Below are 24,826 nucleotides of genomic sequence, written 5' to 3'. Positions count from 1 at the left end.
TTTTCAAATTAGTGTAACTCTTTTTCCTTTAAAAAATATGTGATGATAACATGCTATTAATCTCTCAGTTTTAGAATGTGAGGACTTCAGAGGCTTTTTTTAATGTATTTGAAAATATTTGTTGGGAAATTTTATTTATTGCAAGTTAATGTTTATTTTCCTGTATATACAGGTACATCTGTTCTACAGGTGACAGCCACAGATGCAGATGACCCCACATATGGAAACAGTGCCAGAGTAGTGTACAGTATTCTTCAGGGACAGCCATATTTCTCTGTTGATCCCAAAACAGGTGGGTATTTTATATTTCTGTTCAAATGATTTAACTATTATGTTGCAGTTAATTAAGTCTATTAAATGAAATGCAATGTACACAATGTAGATATGTGGACTTTTTTTTCTTAGTGATTTTGTGGGCCGCTTCTTACTTTACCACTATGAAATTTATAAGTTGCTATGTTTTGCTGAGTACTAAAATGAGCCTGCTGTGTACAGAATTAATTCTGCATCGTGTCATGATGTGAACCATTCAGCCAAACTGCAATAGCACTCTTTCATCTTTTCAAGCCTCTCTTTAGGAAGTGACTCAAGTATGCCTAACACATGATTTTCGATGCTTTGTTTTGTCTGAAGGATAGGCTTGGGAGGATTATTGGATGTGTGCTTCAACACTTGTGCCATTATACATTGTTATAATTTGTGTTTTTCATAAAATTGCAGGACTGTCATTTAACTGAAAATTCATTCTATGATTTGAGAAGTAGAATGAACTGAAATATTTATGCTTAAACTCTATGCATCACCCTTTTTTTTTTCTTTTTCACAAAGTGTAAGCCGTGTATAATGTATCCAAACTGTTTTATTTAAAGAGAAGAGAAATCTCTTTTGGGGATGGCAGTTGTTATTAGTTTATGATTTTTTATTATGATCATTATTATGATAATGATATTAACATGTTTATACATTTTTAGTGTGTATTTGAAGTCCTTAATAATTGGTAAATAAAATTTAAGAGAGTATATTTTTATATGTTTTTTAAAACTGTTTTTCCCTGTCTATATCAAAGCTTTAATACTGAGGGGGAAAAAATAAAGCACACTGAACAGTGTAGTTTTCCCTAGTTAACTGCAGGGAATAATAATGACTTTTTGAATGTGCTGAAGTAAAATACCTAGAGTGTAAATGGTTTCCATTTTACTGATTTTGCACTTAAGTTTCTTGGCTTGTGTACATTGGTCTCTGTGGTACTTGGAGGTGTACCCTGGTTTCACTACAGCAGAAGAGCATCTGTGCCATTTCAGAGAGCTTTGAGGTTAGTGCTGCTTTGATTAGGAGACCAAACTCCATGACCCTCAGAGGAAGGTCTGCCTCAACCTAAAATTTTCTAAAAATTTGTAGGCTTATGTTAGAAAGGCCTGCCTTGACCTAAAATTTTCTAAAAATTTGTGGGCTTACGTTAGAAAGGCCTAGAATGGAAAATCTGTGGTACAGTCCTCACATTCCCCATGCCCTTAGGAATATAACTAGTTCATATTTATAAAACTATTTAGGCACTCTGAAGAAATGGCCTGAATTTTTTATTTTTTATAATGGTATAGAACTTGTAGTCTGGAGCTGCTATGCAGTCAGTGAAGAATCATAATAGATATTCTCTGTATCAAGTCTGTATCACAAGAAATAGTATTGTTATAATGAAACAACAGATGGTGGTGTATTTTCACTCTTCCAGCCTTAGGCTTTGACAAGGATTTAATAACACTATATGAATTTAAACTCTTTTTGATATTTGTATAGAATATGAAAATTATCCTGATCCCATAGTCTATGAAAAAGTGAAATGAGATAAATAGTGCAACAGTGAAAAAACAGGAGGAAGCTTTTTGCTTTTATAAGCTGCCTTTTTATAATTTTACAATAGCAGTTAATTTAATTTGACATGATGAAATGGGAAGAAGAATATTGGAAAAGATGGGAAAGTATGGATGGATAGCATTTTTCACTATAAAAGTTCACTTTGAATTTTTGGGGTTTAACACTTATTTCTGAAAACATGACTCTTCTGAATTTGTAAGCATTTCTGTGGCTTTTTTTTTCCTAATACCTCAATTGTTCAATTCCAGCTTAACTATACTTTATTTGGAAGTCTTCTGAATTTACACTTACATGCACAAACTTCCTTTACAACAAAGGAGGTCCAAAAGAGGGAAAGAGAAAGGTCCAGACATTAGAATCTTAGGTTAGAATCGCTTAAATAAGATCATAGAATAAGGCTATAGAATTCATACATTTAAAGTATAATAAAGGAACAGCACCAAATTACAAACTCTGAAGCAGGAAAATAGTGTGTTCCTGGCAAAAGAGCTTTGTCAGCTTATCTGATAAAAGGCTCTTCTCCACACACTCAAAGTGGGGCATAGGAGCAGTGCAGTGAGAGGAAAACCCCCTGCCCTAAATAGCCTGGATCCTTCTAGGGTTGACGCAGGACAGCCTCAGCCCTATGGGCCAGGGCTGAAACCCATCCATGAGGAATCAAAAGGAGACACTGGCCTGATCACCCTTCCAACTGAGAAAGCTACTGATTACAGGCCCATGGGACACATTATGAGATGCAGATGATGGGAACTGTACATACTTACTCTTGGATATCTAGAGGGACTACCATAGACAGGGAAAGGAATGATTGAGATCCTTGAATGATAGAAGAGCAAGAGAAAATGGAGGGATAAGAGGATAAAAGGGGCCAGCCATATGCAAACAGGCTTTGCTCAGGCTTTGCTCAGGCTTTGCTTTAAGGATAAGAGGATAAAAGGGGCCAGCCATATGCAAACAGGCTTTGCTCAGCACTATTTTCTGGCCATGCCCTGCCCTGGATCAGCAATCTGTTCTATGTTTTATTATGCTCCATTTCCAACTCCATTTCCTGAGTAAAAGGTCTCTCTCTTGCATGCATGTGTGAGCGGAGATATAAGTGCTAGCAGCTGGAGCAGACAATGAGTTAAAGGGGTCTGGTGTGTGTGTCTGGTGTCAGCAAACTGGAAAATGCAGACTGTAAGTGTATTACATGGGTGTCTATGCCAGTATGCTATTACTACAGGGTCAGCAAGCTAGATGAGTGGTTTGGGTGATGAATATCCATTTGGCCAAAAGTCCAGACCAGAAAGCTCAGGAGTCAGCTGTTGGAGGAGCCAAGACAAGTCTAGAGCAGCTGTGCGGTATGTGGCTTGATAGTCCTGTTTTTAGTAGTGTATCTCTGTGCATCAGGCAAGGGGAGACCAGGGAACCAGGAGCCAGCTGGATGGCTGTGGGAACTGAGGGCCCAAGGGGTCCAGGTACTGCTACTGGATATACTCAGTGTGTAAGGCTGTGGGGGATCAATAAGTGTACTGGGTTGAGTGGAGATGTGGGAATATGTCTAGGATAAAAAGGGGGTCTGTACCTGGAGCTGGAAGGCAGCTGGAGGCCCCAGAGTTGGATGCTGAGATAGCACAAAGTGCAAGGGGTTGGCTACTGGATAGACCAAGCATGGCAAATTACAGGAGCAATCCATGCTGAGTTTGTGAGTATATTTCCAATTATAAATCATCCTTCCTTCTGGTCAGCTGGAGAAGAATGAGGCTGTTTGTGCTGTTTGTGTTTGAGTGCTGAGCTATTCCATTTGCGTGTCACCCGTTGCGTGTTGCATCTGTGTCTGTGCCTTGTGGGAACAGTGCTTGACCTCACATTGCTTCTAAATCAGGGATTAAAAATGGGAAGGTGCAGCAACCCCATCTCCATCAGGCTACCAACAATCTAGTTTATCAGTTGATTTGCTCTATGACCTGTGCTTTGTTTTGTTTTCCCCTAGGGAAAAATTGTGAATTCTCTGAATAGAAATTTGCTGCAACTATGGAATTTTGGCTGTGAATGTCAAAATTACTTTCCATGCATAACCTAAAGTGTTGAGACTTTCAAAATCCTTTGATATTGAATGGCTTTCTATGAATTGCTCTGTATTTGTGTTTATTAATTACTTTTGGTAATTAGCTGTGGAGTGTAATAGTAGCTAGTTACGTAATTAATAATTACCTGCAATAGCTTCTAGTGTTTACTATGTTTTCCATCCCAACTGCAGCAAGACACTCTGCTGAAATTTTATAAATAAGAATGTACTAAGAATGATGGCAAAGGACAGAGAAGGAGTCACCTTATGTATATTTGCAAAGATTATGCATATAGGATTGCATGATTTCTTAAATCATACAATATTCAGGGAACCCCAGAAAACATGAAATGCTTATATTTTTAGAGTATCATTAACTTCTCTGTAAAGAGAAAATAAAAAATGAGTTATTAGTGAACAGTGGAGCAAATAAGTTTTTCAGATCCTTATTGTTTTAATATGGTTCTCCCTTCTTCTACTCCCACCTTTTCACATATATATCCCCCCCACTACCTGTCTTCAAACTTTCAGCATCTTTTGAAATGCCTAAATACACATTAAATCCGGGGAGTTTGAACTGCAAATTCAATATTCCACCTTTCCCAAACCATGAGGTCTTTTGATCCATAAACTTGATCTAGAATTGATCCTTTGCTTGCTCTTTGCTTATGTCAAGTGTGGCTCATCAAACAGCAACAGCCAACATTTGACTGGTAACCCAGCCCCAGGAGCTCTTTTGTTTTCTGAGGAAACCTCAAGATAGACTATGTGTTTTTAATTGCAGCTATAGCAGCACACCTTCTATTGCTACATGCTTTGGGAATGAAAGTGAAACCTGTAGTCCAATTTGACTACTTACGTGCTAAATCCTACCTGGAGTATTATCAATGCAGGGTGACCAACGTAGGGAATAATGTGCTCTGACTCCATGATTTCAGAAGGCTGAAGAAATGCTTTATTAAGTTACATTATATTATGCTAATACTATATTATAACTATACTAAAAAGATCCTAAAGAAAAACCCGTGACTGTCTGGAGACAGTCATGACACAGCTTTGACCTAATTGGCCAATCAATCCAAACAACCATCAGCAGAGTCCAACTAACAAACTCCCTCCTTTTGGTAAACAATCTCCATAACACATTCCACGTGTGCCAAACAACATGAGCAGCAAGTAGAGATAAGAATTGTTTTCTCTTCTCCCTCTGTGCTTCTCATTGCCTTCCCCAGAAAAAATCCTGGGAGAGAGAATTATGTCTCTCTCTGTTCAGAGAATGTGAACACCACATAGTATGTTAGTTCCACACAGCTCTTCTCAGGTACATCTGTCTTTCTGAACCACATATACAGAGTGAAGCAGTGTGTAGGGGATATATCTTTTCAAATCAGCAGTTCTGCTGCAACTGTTATAAAATAAGGGATAAAACCTTCATTCATTGCAGTTTTGAATTTAAGTGTAGACATTGGCAGGACCGAAAACTCATTTGTCATTGAACTGAATGTGGAAAAAACCCTCAGATATTTGTATTTGTCTTTATAATGTTCTGCTGTTGCAGCAACAATATTATAAAGATCTTAGTCATGTATAAGATTCTTTATTTGTTTGTTTGTTTTGTTTTACTTTAAGATGTTAAACAGTAAAGAAATATGTATTTCTATTTGTCAAAGAATGCCACTGCAAATTAGTCCAGGGTAATCATGATGTGTGAGAGGAGGGTCAATATCCTTCTGCTTTCTGTCTTCACAAGACATGAACAATAGCTTCAAGGATCCCTACAAGGAATTACCTACTCACTGATTATCTAGTTTGGTTCCTGACTGAAAGCACAATACAAATGCAAATAAACACAGTCAATGGCTGAATAGATGCTTCCAAACATAGAGATGAGCCTAATAAACACCAATTACCCATCCTGGAAGTTCAAGACTTTTCTCCACATCTGTAACTATTCTTATACATTTTTTAAAGTTCTTGGCCATGGTTCATATGGGAATGGCAGGTTTTTGGCATAAATAATAATTAGAGTGTAATTTTAAAGTTGCAAAACAAGAAAAATATATTGTTTATCAACTTGTTCTCAAGTTTAATACTGCTAAACAAGCATGACTACTTAAAAATATAAATAAAAATAAAGTTCTTTTAATGGTGAGATATCAATTATTAATTTAATGAATTAAGGCCTACTGCATCTCCTTATAATTTATATAAAGACAAATTGAATAAACTTTCCAATTCAAAAAAGAAGAGCACTCTTTTCATGCTTTAATAGAACAGCCTGTCATGGTATTCCAGTTAAGAATCTACTGTCCTATTTGAAATAATGATAAGATATTCCATGACCCTATGTCCCCGCATACATCACTTAAGAAAATAATTTTAGAATTCAATTCCTGCCACTTTCTTGAACAAGCATCCCTATTTTTCCTTTGAAGAATTTTTACATTTTTAGTTGAAATATCATAGTGACATCTGTTTAATGAGCATGTTTACTGGGGTTAGTGATTCCTTACTGAAATGCAAGTTAGGTTATGTTGGACTGCTAAGTGAATATGAAAATGAAGTGTGTTTAGCTATCTCATTGCTTTCTGCTCAGAGGCCCCAATAATTTTTAAATGACCTTACAGTGCTATAGCAGCATCTTGCATAAATTGAATGCTTCTGCTCTGAAGTAATATCTTATCACAAAAAAATCCACAACTAAGACACCACAGCCAGTCCCCAGGCTCCTGTAGAGGTTTTATCGTGAACTTAGCCTCGTCTATCTACAGTTTTTGCAGATGGGCTTTTAAACTGTAATTGGACACCGTGTGTGTAAAGAACAATGAAGCGGGTGAAGGGCCTGGAGCACAAGTCTTCTGAGGCTGAGGGAGATGATGTTGTCCTATCTGGAGTAAAGGAAGCTCAGAAGAAATCTGATTGCTCTCTATAACTGCCTGAAAGGAGGTAGAATGTAGCATGGTGGAGGTCTGTCTCTCCTCACAAGTAACAAGTCACAGGACAAAAGGAAATGGCCACAAATGGGTCAGGCAAGGTTTAGATTAGATATTAGGAAAAAATTATTCACCAAAAGGGTTGTCAAGCATAAAGTTTGCTAATGACACTTTCTGCTTGAGCTAGATAAAGAAACACCTGTGATGAAATTTCAGAATTTTACATGTGCTTGCATTGCAGAACCCTTATTTATAGCTATTGGTGAAAACTCCAGCTTCATTCCCACTGTGACCAGGGGAGGTCACAGTGAAGAATCACTTTGAAAGTTTAGTTATTGTAATGAGTGATACATTTTTCTAAAAGTGTGTAGGATTAAAATAACATGATTTTGTGCATAGGTACTGAAATTTTATCTTGAAGTTCTAATAACTGTATTTCATATTCAGGTTTTCATAGGTTTGATTTCCCTCAAGGAATTTCTGAAATGTTGTAACAGAAATTACATCTCTAGTGTAGACCTTTTCCAATGTCTGCACTTCACTGACAAGAGGATCACTAGGAATTCAAACTCAAAATTTGAAAGAGTCTTACCTTGTTTTTCTAATTCCACCAGGTACTGTACAGTGCACCCCTCCATTCCTGAAGGAACAGAAATATGTGCATCATCTAAAAATATTGTCATGAACACTTGTTTGAGAGTGTCATCTGTCAGCTCTCAGTGAGAGTAAATATTGTAATGTCTTTTGCTTTCAATTTAAAGTAAATATTGGATTTTCTACACCTACAGTTTTGACACTTTAAAAAAAATCTCTGAACAATGGACTTAATTCTCACAGTTTTGTTTTGTGTTCAAACTATTGATATACTCTCACTGTTTCTCAAGAGTCATTTGAAGAATAACTTAGGCCATCAAACAGCAGAAAATCTACTTCTTCTTTTAGATTTCTGAGGACACCATTTTGGTACAGTTAGAGACTTTGTGAGGGCATTGGTACAACTAAAAACCTTATTGCTTAGACCTTGTTTTCCATTATCATGAAAACAATGCAGAAATCCTTTGCTAATTGAAAGTGTACAGAGAGAAGGGGCAGAATGTTCTGTTCAACCTAGCTCAGTTTCTCTTAGGGTGACTGATATTGGTGGTATATCATCCCTCTTATATATCCTTATGCAATTTTTGTCATCTACCTCCAGAAACTTTGTGGAGCAGGCTTTGCAGGGCACAAGATGGATTGGTCACTCATCAGAAACAGTGTTCTGGCCCTGTATTTTCTTTGTTTGATATCTACCAACACTTTCTCTCTCAGCATTCATCATACAGTTAAAAAGGACAAGCACAGGAGGCAGACAAGCTGGGAAAAAAGATTGCCTGATGTTCTAACCTTATTTCTCTTCTCCTGTGAGATGAACCATGTGTTTTGGAGATTGAGTTCAGAAGTAGAAGAAACTATTCCTTGGTTTTTCCTCTCTTTTTGTTTCTCTGTTTGTTGCTCTTTCCCCATCTGGTGGTTTGAACAGCTACCCTGGAACATCTTTGCTGCTCTTCAACCACAAGTTGTTCTCAAAAAAAAAAAAAAAAAAAAAAAAAAAAAAAAGAAAACTCATGTGTTTCTGTAGCTATTAACTGGCAATTGGCAAGTTCCCAGATTACAATATCATCTTGGCTTCCTAACCAGGACTACTGCACTATGTTCCTTTTGTTGGTAGACGTGCTTTTATTTATATATGTATATATATTTAATCTTTCATCTGTAAATACACAAACATGCTTTTCCACTTAAAACATAATGGTGCCTTAATCTGGGCTAAACCTAGTAGACAGCTCAGCCACACACAGCCTCTTACTCACTCCCCATACAATGCAGTGGGGGAAGAGAAAAGGAGCAATGCCAGTGAGATAAAGACATTTTAATAGGGAAGGTAAAAGTCATGTACACAAGCAAAGGGAAGAAAGGAGTTGATTCATCCCTTCCCATGGGCAGGCAGTAGTTCAGCTCTCCTCAGGAAAGCAGAGTTCCACTGCACATTACAGTGACTAGGGACAATGAACGCCACAACTCTGAGTGCTCTTTCTTTCTTCTTCTTCTCCCCACTTTTCTTGCTGATTGTGATTTCGTGTGATATGGGATGTCCCTCTGGTCAGCTCTTCCAGCTGTGTTCCTTCTGAGCTCCTTGTGCACCCTGAGTCTTGTCAATGGTGGAGTGGTGTGAGAAGCAGAAAAGTCCATGTTTCTGTAAACACTCCTTGACAAGGCTAAAACATCCCTGTGTCATCAGCACTGTTTGTGTCACAAATCCAAAACAGCACCATATCAGCTGCTATGGAGAAAATTATCTATCCCAATCAAGACCAGCACACAGGTGAAGCACTGTTTTTATTTGTGTTATCAGACTGAAGGTCCTGAACTGAAAACAGTGAGACATACATGATCATATAGGATAGATTCTGTTGCCACATCCTTTACAGTCTATCTTTTAGATATAAAATTGCTCTCTGTTCACCATTTAAAGTCTTTGCTTTTACTTTGTATTAGAGATTGGAAAAGGTTCCTAATCTTAATCTTTGAGAGGCTTGGTTTTTCATACTTCCAGAAATTCACATATTTTCTGAGGTGTTGAGGGCTGTAAGGAGTTTGCTCTGTTTTAAAGGTCTAAAATACCATGCTGTATCTATTAGAAAAATTTAAAGATCTTGATATGAGGAAAACATTGCATTGGAAATGCCTGTAAAATGTCTGTTTTTCTAGAGTAGAACTATTTTTATAAACATATGTTTATATCTGTGTCTTTGAACCTTACACAAGGGAGATATGAACCAATAATTTAAGTTCTCTGTTTTTAAACACAGAAGGCTTATTCATCCAAACAAAGTATGAAAATTACATGTGTGAGAAAATGTGTTTCATTATAGGGAAAGGGAATGAATAAGATTTCACCCTAAAGCAAATAATACATTACTGTAATTTCTAGCTCAACTGGATCAGGACACTGACTGAGAAGATTGATGCACTAGACTGTTAAAAGGCTCTGCCCCAGTTCACATGTTGACAGTGCTTTCACAGATCAGTCTTTATATTTGTGAAGTAAGGTGGTGACTTTATTGCCTTTAATTCAGCTAACGGGTGTCCTTTTTTTAGACAAGGGGTTATTTTTAACATCTCTAGTTCTAGAAGAATCACCAAAGCATTGAAAAAAATTCTCCCCACACACACACTTAAAGTTTTGGCTAGGGAAATGAAATGAAGATAGAGAACCAGGCATTAAGTTGAACTCCACAGGGGCATCCTAATTCATACTTACCTCTCCTTCTTGATCCACATCTTCCTTTTCCAGTTTAACTGGATACTCCCTTTCACAAACTGTTACGGATATTGCTATAGTTGAGGATAATTTCAGAATGCAGTTAAAGGTGACAATGGAACTTTGCAGTGGCAGTGAAAATGAGGCAAAGTGTCATTGAGGTTTTATTCCAGGGGCTGTTATCTACCAGTATGGTAATGTTAAAAAGTCTGCTTATGATTGGTGATACCCTGGTTATATACATTTTTAAAGGACCTAATTCCGTGCAGTTCTGGTTTATTTCGTTTTAGTTTTTTTGGCTTAGTTTTTGGAGTTTTTTTCAGATATATTATGTTAATAATGTTATTGCTTTAATAATAATAAGGTCACATTTTTGCCTTTCATATTTTGATATTTTATACTAATTCATATTGGAGTGGACAAGACCAGTAGCTGTAGACATGTGAAAAGGAAATTATGAATATACAACCAATTTAGGGTACTGTTTTGTTTTACATAATTTTTATTAATTTATTTATTTTATCTCACAAACCCTGTGTTTAAAAACAGAGCTAGTCTCAGAATTCATAAATAATCTAGATTAGATCAATAAATATGTATGCATCTGGTTTCCCATCAGTCTCATCTCTTAAAACAATGCATACATTTTCATTTAAAATATGAATAAATGTGTCTGATAACATCTTGCCTTGTAATAAACCATGCAGAACAAAAAACTAGTATGATGACAATGATTTGCCAAAGAATATGTATAAAGAAAATGCTCCTCAAGAAATCTTAACCAGCAAACATAATGCAACTGCAGTCAAGATGCTTCCCAGGAAAAACTGAACAAAAACTTTATAAAATTAACAAAACCTCTACATCTGTTAGCCATCTACATGAACAAAGAAGCACAACATGTATATAAACCAATTTTACACTAGTTTTACAGTGATAACCAAGACATTCGGGGACTGTTATAATTCAGTTCATATCTGACGAGAAAGGGAAAAATAAATTACTTTTAGAAAACACCAAGAAACTTGTGATCTATGCAGGAAATTCAACATTTTCCAGTTATGTGGCAGCATTTTTCTTCTCTTGAATATTCAACTTTGCTGCCTTCCCACCATCAATGCCTATGCGAGTGGGGAACGGGAAGCCGTGCAATAAATTTAGTCCATTTCCCTTAGGTGGTGTCCATCTTTTCTGAATGTGCTCCACAATGTGTTTTCATTCCCTTGCCAACTATGTCAAGCCCAAGAGCAGCAGCAAAATCAGTACAAGTAGGCTTTCCCTGGTCTCTAAGACTGAAGATAGGCTCTGATCAAACACAGTAACCAGCAAATTCACTTCTTTGTAACTGCCTTTATGAGTTGCCATCATATTTTTAAATTTAAAATTTAAGAGGGACTTATAACCAGACTTCCTGAGACTCTGTAACTGTATTTCTAGTAGAGGATTCTGTTTAATTTTTTTTTTTAACTTATCTTTGCTTACACCTACATACTATGACTTCATTTGTGAATAAGACTTAGTTGTTTGATTTGGTTTTTTCTAAGAATTAGATTAGTCAGCATGTGTCAGCCTGGCTAAGGTGGTCTGTTTTTTGTTCCCAGGTCCTTGCTCCCAAGGAGGTGCCAAGGCCTGGGACTGGGGCTGCTCCAGTGCCCCTGACTGTGGCTGCCAAGCCATGCCATCACCATCCTAGCACCCCCTGTCACCTGGGCCCTAGAAGCTGCCAGCCCTGTTGGTGCCCTGACAGTGTTGCAAGTGCTGCTTGTCAACAAACTTCTGTAAGGAGGATGTTTTTCTTCATATTTTAAAAAACATTTTTAAAATCTATCCCTAAGTTAAAAAAAAAAACAAACCCAGAGCTTTTCAAATTTGCAGTCAGTACATTCCTTATGCAGTATTTTGAGCATTAGGTAAAGCCCCTGAAAATTCTCATGCTAGAAGAGGCAAAAGCAGATCTGTGCTCACTACCCATTGCAGAGGAGTGAAGCTCTGTCTGCAGTCTATAATTTAGGTCCCTAAGGAAGTATTTTTTTTTCTTTTCACATAGTTTTGTCTTGTTTTTCTCTTGGTACACTCTTCAGGATTAAAGCATGACATTTTTTTATTACATTTATGACCATGATTCAATATTGAAATATTCTAAAGTTGCTGATCCTCTTTCTATTTTCTATTCCTTAGCTGGCCCTTATTTCCTTCCTATTTTCTTATCTAATTCTCAGTATTTCTGTTACATAGCATTTTCAAAGCATGCTTATGATGTTTGAAAGGAAAGGTTCAACTCCATCTGTAACACTAGGAAAGGTGCAAGAGTAGAAACCTGTCTGGAATTTGGTGAAGCACTTGCAGTCCCAGAAGCAGATATAGCTATCATGGGAGCAACACTAAGGGAAGCGGGTAGATTAAATGAGATTTTGTTCTCTTCCAAAGTGTTCTTTCAAGAAATACATTTTAGATCAATAGATTGCATCTAAAAGTGTTCAAACAGAAAATGTAACAATTCCCTGTGTATCTAACACCATGTCAAGTTAGACTTTACTTTACTTGAATTGAGGACGAAAATACAATGAGGAACTTCAGAAACTAAAGCTGTTTCTTCCTCAGAAATGTCTCTTATGATGAAGTTTTCTCTATTTTCTTTGTCTTCAACTTGAAATGGCAACGGCGGGTATCACAGTGTATAACCTTCCACTTCAGTGAATTTCCAAAGTCTAGGCTTTAATTCAATTATTATCAGCTCTGATTAAAAGTTACTTTAATAGCAAAATGGATCTGTAAAAATCATCTGTAAAAATAACTGCATCAGTGAAAGAACATACAAGTTTGTTAATTTGTGTAATCCTTTGCATTTGCTAAAATATTCTTATGTGCTTTAAAGAGGAATCCTTCATTTTCAAAGTGGACAACTTTGTGGTAAATTTCTGGTTTACTTTGCCCTTTTGAAGAGAATAAAAAAAAGAAGACTGCTTGAAATTAGGCAAATTAAACAAAATTTTAAGTTTTTCGACAGAATTTGCACTCTTACATAATCATGCTTCTGGATATTTCCTTAAAATCCTCATACTAAAGTAAGTAGATTAGATTTCTTTCTTTTTATTGCATTTTCTGATTCTGAAAAAAGTTTGATATAAAATGTTTTTTTTTTAAAGTACTCAAAATTTTTTCTTCTAACATCAGATTTATGTAGTGCAGTACATTGTCCAAGAGTTTCAAAATGCTCTGATAAACAGCAGTTGCAATGTATGCTGAGCAATTAGAAATAATACAATGCTTTAAAAAATGCAATAGCATTATCACACCATCTTCTTGTTCAGCTATATATCCTATTAATTCAGGAAACTAAGAGTGAGTAACATGTAATATGAAGCACTTGTAGTACAAATTAATTTGACTTGTGTAACAGCAAAAGTTGTGTAATTTTTAAAATTCTGTTTCTTTACAAAGGTTTTGGATAGTCATAATTCTTGTAAATTCTGTATTTCTGCTTTTCTTGAGGTAGAATCTTCTTTTTTGTTGATAGTTTTCCATGATAAAGATCTTGCAAATGAATTTTTTAATCTGGACTGCTGAAAAAAAATTAAGCAAATATACCTAAAATCAGCATCTGTTTGTTCTAAAAAATTTTGAAACATCCATTTCTGGAGTTGCTTCTTTTCAGAGAAGAGCAGATGTAAAACAAATTTTTGAAAAAAAATGAAAATTATATATGGTTGCTTCGTCTGTGACTTTTTTGGTACAGGGTGAAAAGAGGGTGATACATATTTACCATCCATGTGTTTCTCTCAGGATGCATTGTTCCTTAAATATAAGAAGAGTTATAAATTCTGGTTTCTGATAGGAATGGCCTCCTGGTGTAGGAGCTTGTTACTGGTTTATATATCAAAAACAAACCTTGAGATACATGGACTATTTTTCTTGACCAGCTAACCATACAGGAGGTGAAATGCCCACAGATACATTTCATTTGAAAGTGGATTAATCTGGTTTCACAGGAATTTTGTCCACCTGGCAAGACTTTAGGAATGCCCTAACCTCCACAAACCTTTTTTGTGGGTTATCTACTGTATTCATCAAATACTGCATTAGGTTGCCTGTAAAAATCTGATAAGCTTTTTTTTTTTAAATTTATTTTCAATTAATATACAACTAACAGATGTTGCCAAATGACAGCCGCAATGCTGTGGTATTTTAAATTTTTTCTTCTTTTCATTCTGAAAATCCTTTCTTTCTGATGGGAATCTTTAGGGTGAATTTCAAGGCCTTGAAATTAAAGATGATTCATGTAGCTGCTGACACATATTCCTAGGGAGAAACAGAATAACCAATCAAAACCAAATGTCCTTTACATTTTCTCCTAAGTTAGCCATTTTACTTAAAAGATTCTAAGTAAAAATTTAATTTTTGATAGGGCTGTACTACATGGTAAGAACATAAAAAGCAATAGGTAAAAAAGTAGCAGTGGTTTTAAATTCATGTTAGGTTTAGGATTTTTTAATCTACCTTATGTTTTCTCTGCATTACTATCTATCTTTTTTAGATTGCTAGGAATTTTGCACTATTCATTTTGTAACAAATAACATCTCCTTATAGAGCATGAGTTGAAATATTCATTAGTGCAAATATAGAGAGGGAAATATTTTATTATAACAGGATGTAGAGGACGTGGAAGAATATCCAGACACATGTTTTTTTCAGTACTTGCAACTTTTGTGGTACTTTTAAAACCCAGCCAATGATGTTGGCCATGCTGCAAACTGCCTGTGGTTCAAAACAATATCAGAATACCTGTTTCCAAGAGTGCCGTAGTTATCTCAATTCACTTTATATCTGGGACTTTCTTCAGGGCTCACTCAATTTACATATGCATAAGGGGAGTCCAGCACATTCTAACCAGTCAGTGTCCCCTGACCACATCTGTACTTCCTGTCCTCAGGAGCAAGCAGGATCTGGGGCAGAGACTTGTGAAGGGACCAACCAGCCTTTGAACTGGTGTTCCCTGCAGCTGTGGACTTTTGTGGACATTCTCTGCTCACAGACCCTGCCTGGTACACAGTGAACAGAAGAGCAGAAAAAGGCTTTGATGGCATTTTTCTTTTTGACCAGTCAAAGTGGAAAGAGGGAGGTCATGTTCAGATCATCAGTCTTAAAGGTCTTAAGATCATCAGTCTTAAAGGTCTCCCAACCTACATGATTCTAGCACTCTGTGTTAACATTTGTTTTTGCTGGCTAGTTTCTTATAACGTGGACACTGAAACATCCATACATCAAATGGTAAGGGAGTCTGTCTGAGGATCACTGGTCCTCATATCCATGGTAAAAAGGGTCTCCTCTCTGGCGGTAATCATCACAGTGCCTGTCCAACACTGTAATGTCATCTGGTTGCATAGTAAGTGGCTCTGATTTCATATAAATTGAATTTCATAGCAATAGATAGATAGATAGATAGATAGATAGATAAAGATAATGATACTATTCTGAGAGAATGGCCTAGTAGACTGTAGTGTAATCCAATATATAATATGATGGCATTGCTCCTTTTTCATTGCCCATTGATGGCCTACTTCAGTGACTTAGATGTAACAGAAGTCAGTGGTAGAAAATTTGATTTAACTCTGTTCATTTCAAAGAGATTTTCTTTCATTACTCTGTGAAATTTGTATTAAGCTTCTGAAGTCTAACCTTTCACTACTGAAGCAGAAATTATTAAGACAAAAATGCAGGATCTAACTGTACTTTATTGTCTTTATGTGTGGTTTGGTTTGTTTGTTCCAGTGTCTCATTTCTGTCATTAGAAATACCAACAGATAAAAAAAAAAAAATCAAGTCTATTTGAAGAGGAAAGATAATTTTTAAAACCATCTTTTTTTTTTAATTAATCTGTTTGTAAAAACTCATGATAACATATTTTAAGAAATATTAAGGAGTGGGTTTTTTTCCTTATAATCTTAGCTGAAAATAACTGTTTATTGCTGAGGATAATTTGAATAACTATCTTACAATAAGTGGTAAAAAAATAATTTTTTTCTGAATGAAAATGGAATTGTTAGTGGTGTGCTTAGTAGGAATAAATTTTCACTTATAAAATAATTAAATAAAGTTTGTCTGATCCAACATCAAAGCTCTGATTTGCACTAATTTCTGTTGAGATTGGCAGTCACAATATTTTTTAGATAGTTTCGTGTAAGACGTTAAGTGGAAGGGATTCCTGTCTTGCAGAAAAGTGAGAAGGAAGTCGATTTTCTGCTCAACCACTTCCCGGCCCAAGAAAAATCACAAAAGCACCCTTGTGTATTAGAAAGTGCATTTATCTTTGAAAAATAATTTCTACAGAAAGCCTTCAGACAAACTCATAGTTTGTCTTCTGAATATATTTCTTATGTTACTTGCCATTCTCTTATATATTTTTAGTTTATATTCCATGATTCAGTAACTGTTGATGAAGTAATACGTAATGATCTAATTTTGCTATTTTGCTGGTTGGAAATGTGGGTGTAATACTGAGAACATAAGAAGTAACATGATTAAAGTTAGAAATTGCTAGTGGCAGGTGGTAGGTTAGACTGCTGTTAACTCTGAATTAATTATGTAAGGTACAAATTCTGCTAACTGGAAAAAAGGATCAGCTTTCAGATGTTTGGGGTTTTTGTACTGTGTTCTGACAAGAGCTTATAACAATATCTATAGTTGAGGTTAAGTAGCAGTTCCACTATGAGGCATATAGTCTTTGATACATTTTATTATTTAAGCTGAAATGGTCTATTGTATAGCTGTTATGTCTGGTGATTGTGTTATTTCAGCAAAAGCTCTATAGGCTTACTATTAAGATCTATAAAAGGCTATTCTTGGAGGCCTTTATGGATAACATGACTCAGAAACTGCAGTAGGTCAGCTCTAGAAATCAGAGATGAATCTGAAAAATTTACAAAATCTACCCAGTACAAACTTGCTCAAGTTGTAAGATGCTCAAAATAACTCTTCTGCCACTGTTAAAGAAAAAAACAAAAAACAAAAACCAAAACCAATCTAAATGAGAAAGACAGTAGTATATGATTATAGAATTATTTAGAATCCTTTAGAATAATACATTTCTTTTAGTTGAAAAAGATCTATAAGGACATCTAGTCCAGTCATTATCACTGCCAAGTCCACCACTAATCTATGACCCTAAGCGGCACATCTACACTTTGGTGACTCAGCCACTTTCTTTAGCAGCCTGTTCTCAAGACTGAAAGCCCTTTTCACAAAGAAATTCCTAATATCCAACTTAAAATCCCCATGATGCAACTTGAGGCCATTTTCTCTTGTTTGTCACTGGTTGCCTGGGAGAAGAGACAAAAATCCACCTGGCTACAACCTCCTTTCAGGTAGTTGTAGAGGGTAATAAAGTGTCCCTTCAGCCAACTTTTCTCCAAGATAAACAATCCCAGTTCCCTCAACTGTTCCACATATTACCTCCAGATTCTTCACCAGCTTATTGTCTTCTGGACACACTCCAGCACCTCAGTGTTTTTCTTGTAGTGAGGAGGCCAGAATTGAACGTAAGTTTCAAAGTGCCAAGTACAGAGAAAAATTGCTGCCCTGCTCCTGCTGGCCACACTGCTGCTGATACAAGCCAGGAAGACATTGGCCTTCTTGGCCACCTGGGCACATGGTGGCTCATGTTCAGCTTGCTGATCATTCCCACAACCATGGTCTTCCTCAAGAAACAGAGATGCTCCTGGTTGTCTTGGATCTGTGTTGAAGACAGAGGCAAAGAATGAATTAGACACCTCTGCCTTGTCTATGTCCCTATTTATGAGATGCCCACCCTCATCCTGTAATGGGCAGTTGTTATTTCTACACTGCCTTTCAGCATGAATATATTTGAAAAATTCTTATTGTCCATCACATTCGTGGCCAGCTTAATGTCCAATTAGAGCTTTGCCTGCATAAATTTTCTCCCTATAGTGACAAGCAGTATTTCTTCCCATACTTGACCTTGCTTTCACTGGACATATGTCTTCCTTTCCCACGTAATATCCAAGAGAATGTTCCTGCACAGGCAAGCCAACCTTCTACCTCATCTGCTTGACTTCTGACATTTGGGAATAGCCTGATCCTGTGCCCTTAGGAGGTGATATTTAAAAAGTAACCAGTGTTGATGAACCCTAGCAATTCCAAAAATATTTTCCTGGGGACTTTAGTCACTAGTTCTCTGATCAGCCTGAAACTTGTTCTCCTCATGTCCAGAGCTGAAATTTTTCTGGCACTTTTCCTCCGGTCACCAAGGATTTTAAACTTGTTCACTTCATTGTCATTGTGGCCAAGATGGCTGCCGACCACCATCTCACTCACAAGAGCCCCTCTGTTGACAAGCAGCAGGTGGAGAAGGGCATCTTTCCAAATTGGCTCCTTTAGGACCTGCTGCATAAAAGCTCTCATCTATGTTTTTTAAGAATCTTTTGGCCTGGGTTGCACCAGCCAGTGTGATGCTCCCAGGTGATGTCAAGTCCAGCATAAGGACAAGGGGGTTGACTTGGAAGTGTCTCTTAGTTCCTCAAAGGTTAATTTTTCAGTGTCATTGTTCTGGCTAGGAATTCTGTAGTATCCTTCCACAAAGATATCCAAATTCTTAGATTTTTGTCCCTTGATTCTTACCTAGAGGTTCTCAACTGTGTCATTGCCAACTGTGAGCTCCCTATACTCTAACTCTTCTATTACATACAATGCCACCCCTCCATCTCTTCTGCCCTGTCTATCTCTCCTAAAGAGCCTGTAACCATCCAGGGAAATCTAATCACTGGATACATCCCCACAGGTTTGACTTACATCAGTGGTATCAAATCTCAGGGACTGGGCCAAAGCTGGGAGCTCATCTTGTTTGTTCTTCCGGCTGTGTGCATTAGTGTAGAAACATTTCAGGTGTGGTACTTTGTAGACAACTCCTTGTGCAGCAGATTGAGATACCCCCTTAGTGCTCATTTCCTCAAGATTTGACACATCATCCCTTTGAACACCACAAGCAAGCCTGGTATTTTCCCTTTCCCCCTTCCAAGCTCTGTCAATAAGCTCTGCTACTCTTGCGCTAGAACTCTTTTCCTCCTCTGAGAAAGCCACATGCTGTCAGTGGAACAGTATTGAATAGATCATCCTATGGTCAAAAACCCCTAATTTTTTCTGCCTACATCAGCCTCAGAGCCACACATTGACCTGATGGATTTGCCTATTCCTATCAATATTATTCCTCATTAAAAATATCTGTGCTCCTAATTCTTCAACCAATCGTCTCAGAGCCCCGAATACTCTTTTGATTTCCCTCAGACTACTCTGTTATTTTGATGCTGCTGTCTTGAACAGCCAATAACAGATAGTAAGCAGAGGGCCTTACTAGAGACTGTGCAACACAATATAACGTGACTATAATACCTACTATGAAATCTCTACCTAGAACTACTCTCTCAAATGAGATTGTGTGTTTGCATTTATACTCAGCATGATAGACTAAATCAATAAATATATTAAAAAATAGCTCTGATTATCAGTGGTAAACAATCATAGTTCATGACTTTCATAATCCAGACCTATTTGAACTGGTAAATGTAGATTTTTTTTTTTGTCCTGTTATTCCTTGTTTGTATTAATTTCTGCAACTCCAAGATAAAACTCTGATCTTGTAAACAGTTGTATGCATGCTTATCTTTAATACTAACCTGTGTTTATATTGGCTAGTGCTCTAATGTATATGAAATGGATTAAGATAATGCAAATGGATTTTTTAACTGTTTCAATCTGTGGTCTTCCACATATGAACACCTACACTTCATAAAGTCTTGATATCTTTCAAGTGAGAGCTGATTTTTTTTTTCATTAGACTTAGAAATTTCTTCCTTCTAAGCTATTAGTAGGAGATAAACACTATGCATGGATTTTATAAAATAAAGAAACCATGAGGTACAAAAGCATGCAGAAGCTCTTTCAAAATGGTGGAATATAAGATATTGCCAGTAACAAGGTTACCCTATTTAAGAATAAAATGGTGTTTGGAAAATAGGAAAAAACATCTAAGACTTTCGGAGAAAGTTAGAAAGCTATTATTTTCAGGATTGCAAGAGTTAAAACTATCTTTAATGAGATATTGAAGAAAAATAAGAATCATCTTGGGGATATATATGAACTGTGTGTCTTTTGAGAGTCTGCATTAAAAAAATGGGAATTTGTAGAAACCATGAAAGAAATTACTGTATTAGTCTAGGCAAGACAAAATGAAATAATGAGTGATGATCTTATCTGAAGTAGAATTGAAATATTTCATTATAATGTCTATGATTTTTACATTTGTGAGGACCATAGGACTGTATTTATATAACCAATACCTTTCTTTGCAATTAATATTCTCTATTTTTGAAACCATGTGCCCTCACAACATCTTTTCCTGCCAGAACAGGTACAAAAGAAATATCTCACTGGCACCAAAAATGTTCTTGTTCCTGTTCCTGGGTGTCCTTAGAGGGAAATAAATTGTGTCTTACTAAATGTTCTGGTATCTTATTTCCTGATATATTCTTACTGTCTGATGACAGGAAGTGTATTTAATACATAGCCCAAATCTGGATACCCCATTTTCATTCTTTCTGTGTGAGAGGACACTGTTATGTTGGCTGTGTAACATGGGAAGGCCCATGTAAGCATCCATTATTTTATTGCAGACACTTACCTCATGTGTTGCTGTTGACAATCCCAGCATATTTTCTGTTAAACACGTTATATAAATGCTCCCATTTTCTGTTATTAATAATTCAAATGACAATTCTTCAGAAATGGTCTTAGTTGGACATGACATTCTTCTCTTTGGTAATGAGCAATTGCATACTCTTTTGCATCTTTGCAGGTCAGAAAAAGTTTCGATATGATTGGAACATACAATAGATTACACCAATTATACCCAGGTAGTGATTTTGTCTGACATTTTAAGGAATCACTGATTACTGATTACTTGGAAAATGTGTTAGAACATCATCATTCTCACTCACCACCTTCTGTGGGTCTTTTTGTGTCAAGTACAAAATGGTCTAATTATTTTTGCATTAAAAAGAGTTGACTTATTTCCATTTTCACATGAACAAATAAGAATAAAGCTTACAATACTAATGAAGCCAATAGAGTCATGCTAGTATATCCCAGGCATGATCTGACTGCTCTGATTTTACAATATTTGCTCTTAATTATTCCTAGTACATATGCTCCAGTAAAACCTTATGACAGCCATCATCTATAACATTCATATTTTATGTTAATAGTAGGTGATTTAATCTTGTGACTCCTGTTAACCAGACAGGCAAATGACTGGTAATTTTAATGAGACCATTGAAAAACAATAGCATGGGTTTCTTTGTCAGGACCTGTAGTGATAGAACAAGGGGTAATGGGTACAAATTGAAAGAGGGGAAATTTAGCTTAGATATTAGGAAGGAAATTTGTTACTGTAAGGGTGCTGATGCACTGGAATAGGCTGGTCAGGAAGGTTATGGCCCCTTTTCTGGCAGTGTTAAAAGCCAGGTTGGATAAGGCCTTCAGCAACCTGGTCTAGTGGGAGGTGTCTCTGCCCAGGCTGGGGGGTTGGGATTGTATGATATTTAAGGCCCTTTCCTATGTTCCTTAAGATCCTATGTTTCTATGATTCAGGGGGTTTTGTAGCTCAGTATGAAGATACATACACCTTTAGCTTGCCACTTTGTTGATTCTTATTTCATTAATATAAAGATAATAAATGTTGTTGTGTTTGCACATTTGCCAAATTATCTAATAGAGAACAAATTTGGAATTGATACCACTAACATAATGAAAATCTTCTTCTCTGCTATGGAGCAGTGGTTTTGGCTTCTATTACTGCATGTTGTTGAAGAAATCTCTTTATTTTGGGACGTGCAACCCAGGCAGGAGGAGTGGGATGTCATGCTGACAAAACTCTAGCTTGTGTTAAATGGTAAGTATTACAGCAGTGCAAGCTGGAACTGAATCAAGCCTTTCTTCTCAGCTGTGAAGTCATGAGTTTGTGCTGTAATAGTTGTTGGCTTGACTTCTTTGTTAATAGCAACATCTAGTTACACTTTTGCTTAATTTTGAAGAATATCTTGTGCAATTAACTCTAAAAGAATGTATTAAGTACTTTTTACACTTGCGCAGATCATGTGTCTCTGTTTAGCTTCTCCAAATTATATCAGCAGTGAGTGTAGCCACCAATGAAACAGCAGGACATTGCAGTGAGCCTGAAAAAAGATTGGTCCTTACAATGTTGATAATTTAGCATTAAGGGAGTTATTTGTTTATTTTGTTTGATTGTAGAGTTGGTTGGGAAAAAAAAGGATGGAAGAAGTTAACATCAAACTAATTTTTTTCAACACCATTCTTCAGTGGAAATAAAACATCAAATGTTTATGTTCAGTCAGTGGTTCAGAGCCTGTGACACCAAATATACAATTACTTTTGGTTCATACATGACAAAATTTAGAAACTGGAAATTTAGAACTGAATTACAACACTGCCAGTAGAAAGATGATGATTTCATTGTCCATTTTATTTGGTATGTAATTAGGTAGGAAATGGAGTTTCATATTTTCCTTTGCTTAGGGTGTTTGAGCCTATGCTTTGCATACAATGAATATCATTCAAATGACCAGACTGTTATTGTTTAGCTGCACTTTCAGGTAAAAAAAATGGAAGTGGCAATGATTGTTTTTGCCGGAAATGAAGGAAAATATTCTACAGTACAATATATTGTTTTGACACCATTAGAAAGAAAATTTTTAACTCCATTTTGGAATTAGTTTATCTAAAAGTTTGTTTACTAAAATTTATTTCCTGTTTAAATTGATTTACCAGTTTCCCATACAGACTAGAAGAGTTTTAACAGCAAAAAATGCTCTGTAATTGGTGACTAAAATATATCCATGAGATGGAAGTCCCAGCTCAGATTCCCTTTCCACTTTCTATTCATGAAATATTTCATATTGAAGGGTAAATCTGGGGGTTTTTTTCCTCCATTAATAAGCTCTTCTCTGAAAAGGACATGTGTGGCAATTATAAGAAAATGTCCTGATTCTAGAACCTTTTGTTATTATTACAGTGGGCATGTGGCATATTTTCTATATTCAGAAAGAGTAACCAAATATGTAATATTAATTAAATTGATAATATTTACATTTAAAATCAACTGTTTAATGAAAATGTTTTAAATTACTGAAACAACCCTGAAATGAGTGGTGAGTTATTAATAATTTATTTGACACATCCACAATCAGACAACAAATTAGAAAAAAAAATTAATGCAATTAAAAAAAAAGCATTATGACAAGGAACTGCAATTTTTTTATCATTTTAAAGCCTTCCCTCAGAAAAAAGATCTGGTCTTTATTTAGTAACTACGTTTGCTTTGTATCCTTAATGAAATTGTTTTCCAGTGAGTAACACCTTTAACATTTCAAAGTACAGTTCCTTGAAAATATATCCCTTAAGAAAACATTTCTTCTGAAAAGTAGCACTCCTCAGATATTTGTAGAAGTGTGATCATGAAAGCTACAAAAAATAGACTGGGCAGTCAAAGGAAGAAGAGAGGGGCACAGACAAGTGTGGGAACAGTGACTGTCCATTTGTGGATGCTGAAATTGTAAGTATCAGCTGCATTAAATGAATGTTGACAAGTCCATGTGTCCATAATAAGGCTTTTAATACTGTCCTTTACAGCAACCTTCTGGAGAAGTTGCCCAGCGGTGGGATGGGCAAGTTCATAGTGTGCTGAGGGAAGAACAGGCTGAAAGGCCAGAGCTCAAAAGGTTGTGGTAAATGGGGTTATATCTGGCTGGTGATTCATTGATGGTCACCAATGATGTTCCTCAGGTGCAGTTCTAGGGCTAATCTTATTTCATCTGTTTATGAATGAGCTGCAATGAATGCACCTTTAGCAAGTTTGTTGATAATGCCAGAGTGAGAGGTGCTGTTGACTCTCTTGAGGGACAGGAAGGTTTACAGTGTCATCTAGATAGATTGGTGCTTTTGGTGTGGTTAATGGGATGAAGTTTGACAAGTCCAAATATCAGATTCTGTATCTAGGATGGAGTAATGTTGGACACAGGTACAAACTGGGAGAGGATTTTCTGGAGAACAGTCCTGTAGAAAGGGACCTGAGGGTGCTGGTCATCAGCAGCTCAATATGAGTCAGCCCTGGCAGTCCAGAGGTGGCTGATCCTGCATCCTGGGGTGCATCAGAAAGGGCATCCCCAGCCAGTAAAAACGGTGATTATCCCACTTTATTCAGTGTTGGTGTGACCTCACCTTGGGTACGGTGTGAACTTCTGGGCCCCACCATTTAAGAAGGATGTGAAGGTCTTTCAAGGTGCCCAGAGGTAGGAAACAAAGTTGGTGGTAGAGCTGGAAGGGATATTCTGTGAGGAGCAGCTAAGGAGTTTGATTCTGTCTAGTTTGCAGAGAAGGAGGGTGAGGAGTGACGCAATTGCTCTCTACAGCTTCCTGAGGAGTTGAAGGAGAGAGAGGTAGATGCTGAGCTCATCTCCTTGGTAATCAGTGACAGGATGTGTGGGAATGGTTCAAAACACTACAAGGAAAGGTTTGGACTGGGAGAGGTGGTCAATGCCCCAGGTATGTCAGTGTTAAAGACACATTTAGATGATGACCTTAACAACA

The 24,826-nt window shown here is 36.6% G+C and overlaps 1 protein-coding gene across 3 annotated transcripts in view; it reads left to right on the top strand.

Annotated features, from left to right (window-relative positions):
* CDH18 (cadherin 18) overlaps positions 1-24,826 on the top strand; it is a 159,537-nt gene that overhangs the window by 40,327 nt on the left and 94,384 nt on the right. For 2 of the 3 annotated variants that reach the window (XM_041475911.1, XM_041475910.1), the window contains exon 3: positions 173-292. The exons of the other annotated variant lie outside the window; for it this stretch is intronic. In XM_041475911.1, the coding sequence (XP_041331845.1) occupies positions 173-292 (120 nt within the window). The remainder of the gene's footprint in view (positions 1-172; positions 293-24,826) is intronic. 3 annotated transcript variants of the gene reach the window in all.

This window comes from Pyrgilauda ruficollis, unplaced genomic scaffold (genome assembly GCF_017590135.1).
Source record: "Pyrgilauda ruficollis isolate IOZ18807 unplaced genomic scaffold, ASM1759013v1 scaffold37, whole genome shotgun sequence".
In the NCBI taxonomy this organism is placed as follows: Eukaryota; Metazoa; Chordata; class Aves; order Passeriformes; family Passeridae; genus Pyrgilauda; species Pyrgilauda ruficollis.
Note: the sequence above shows the minus strand (reverse complement) of the source record. Positions and strands in the feature narration are given on the sequence as shown.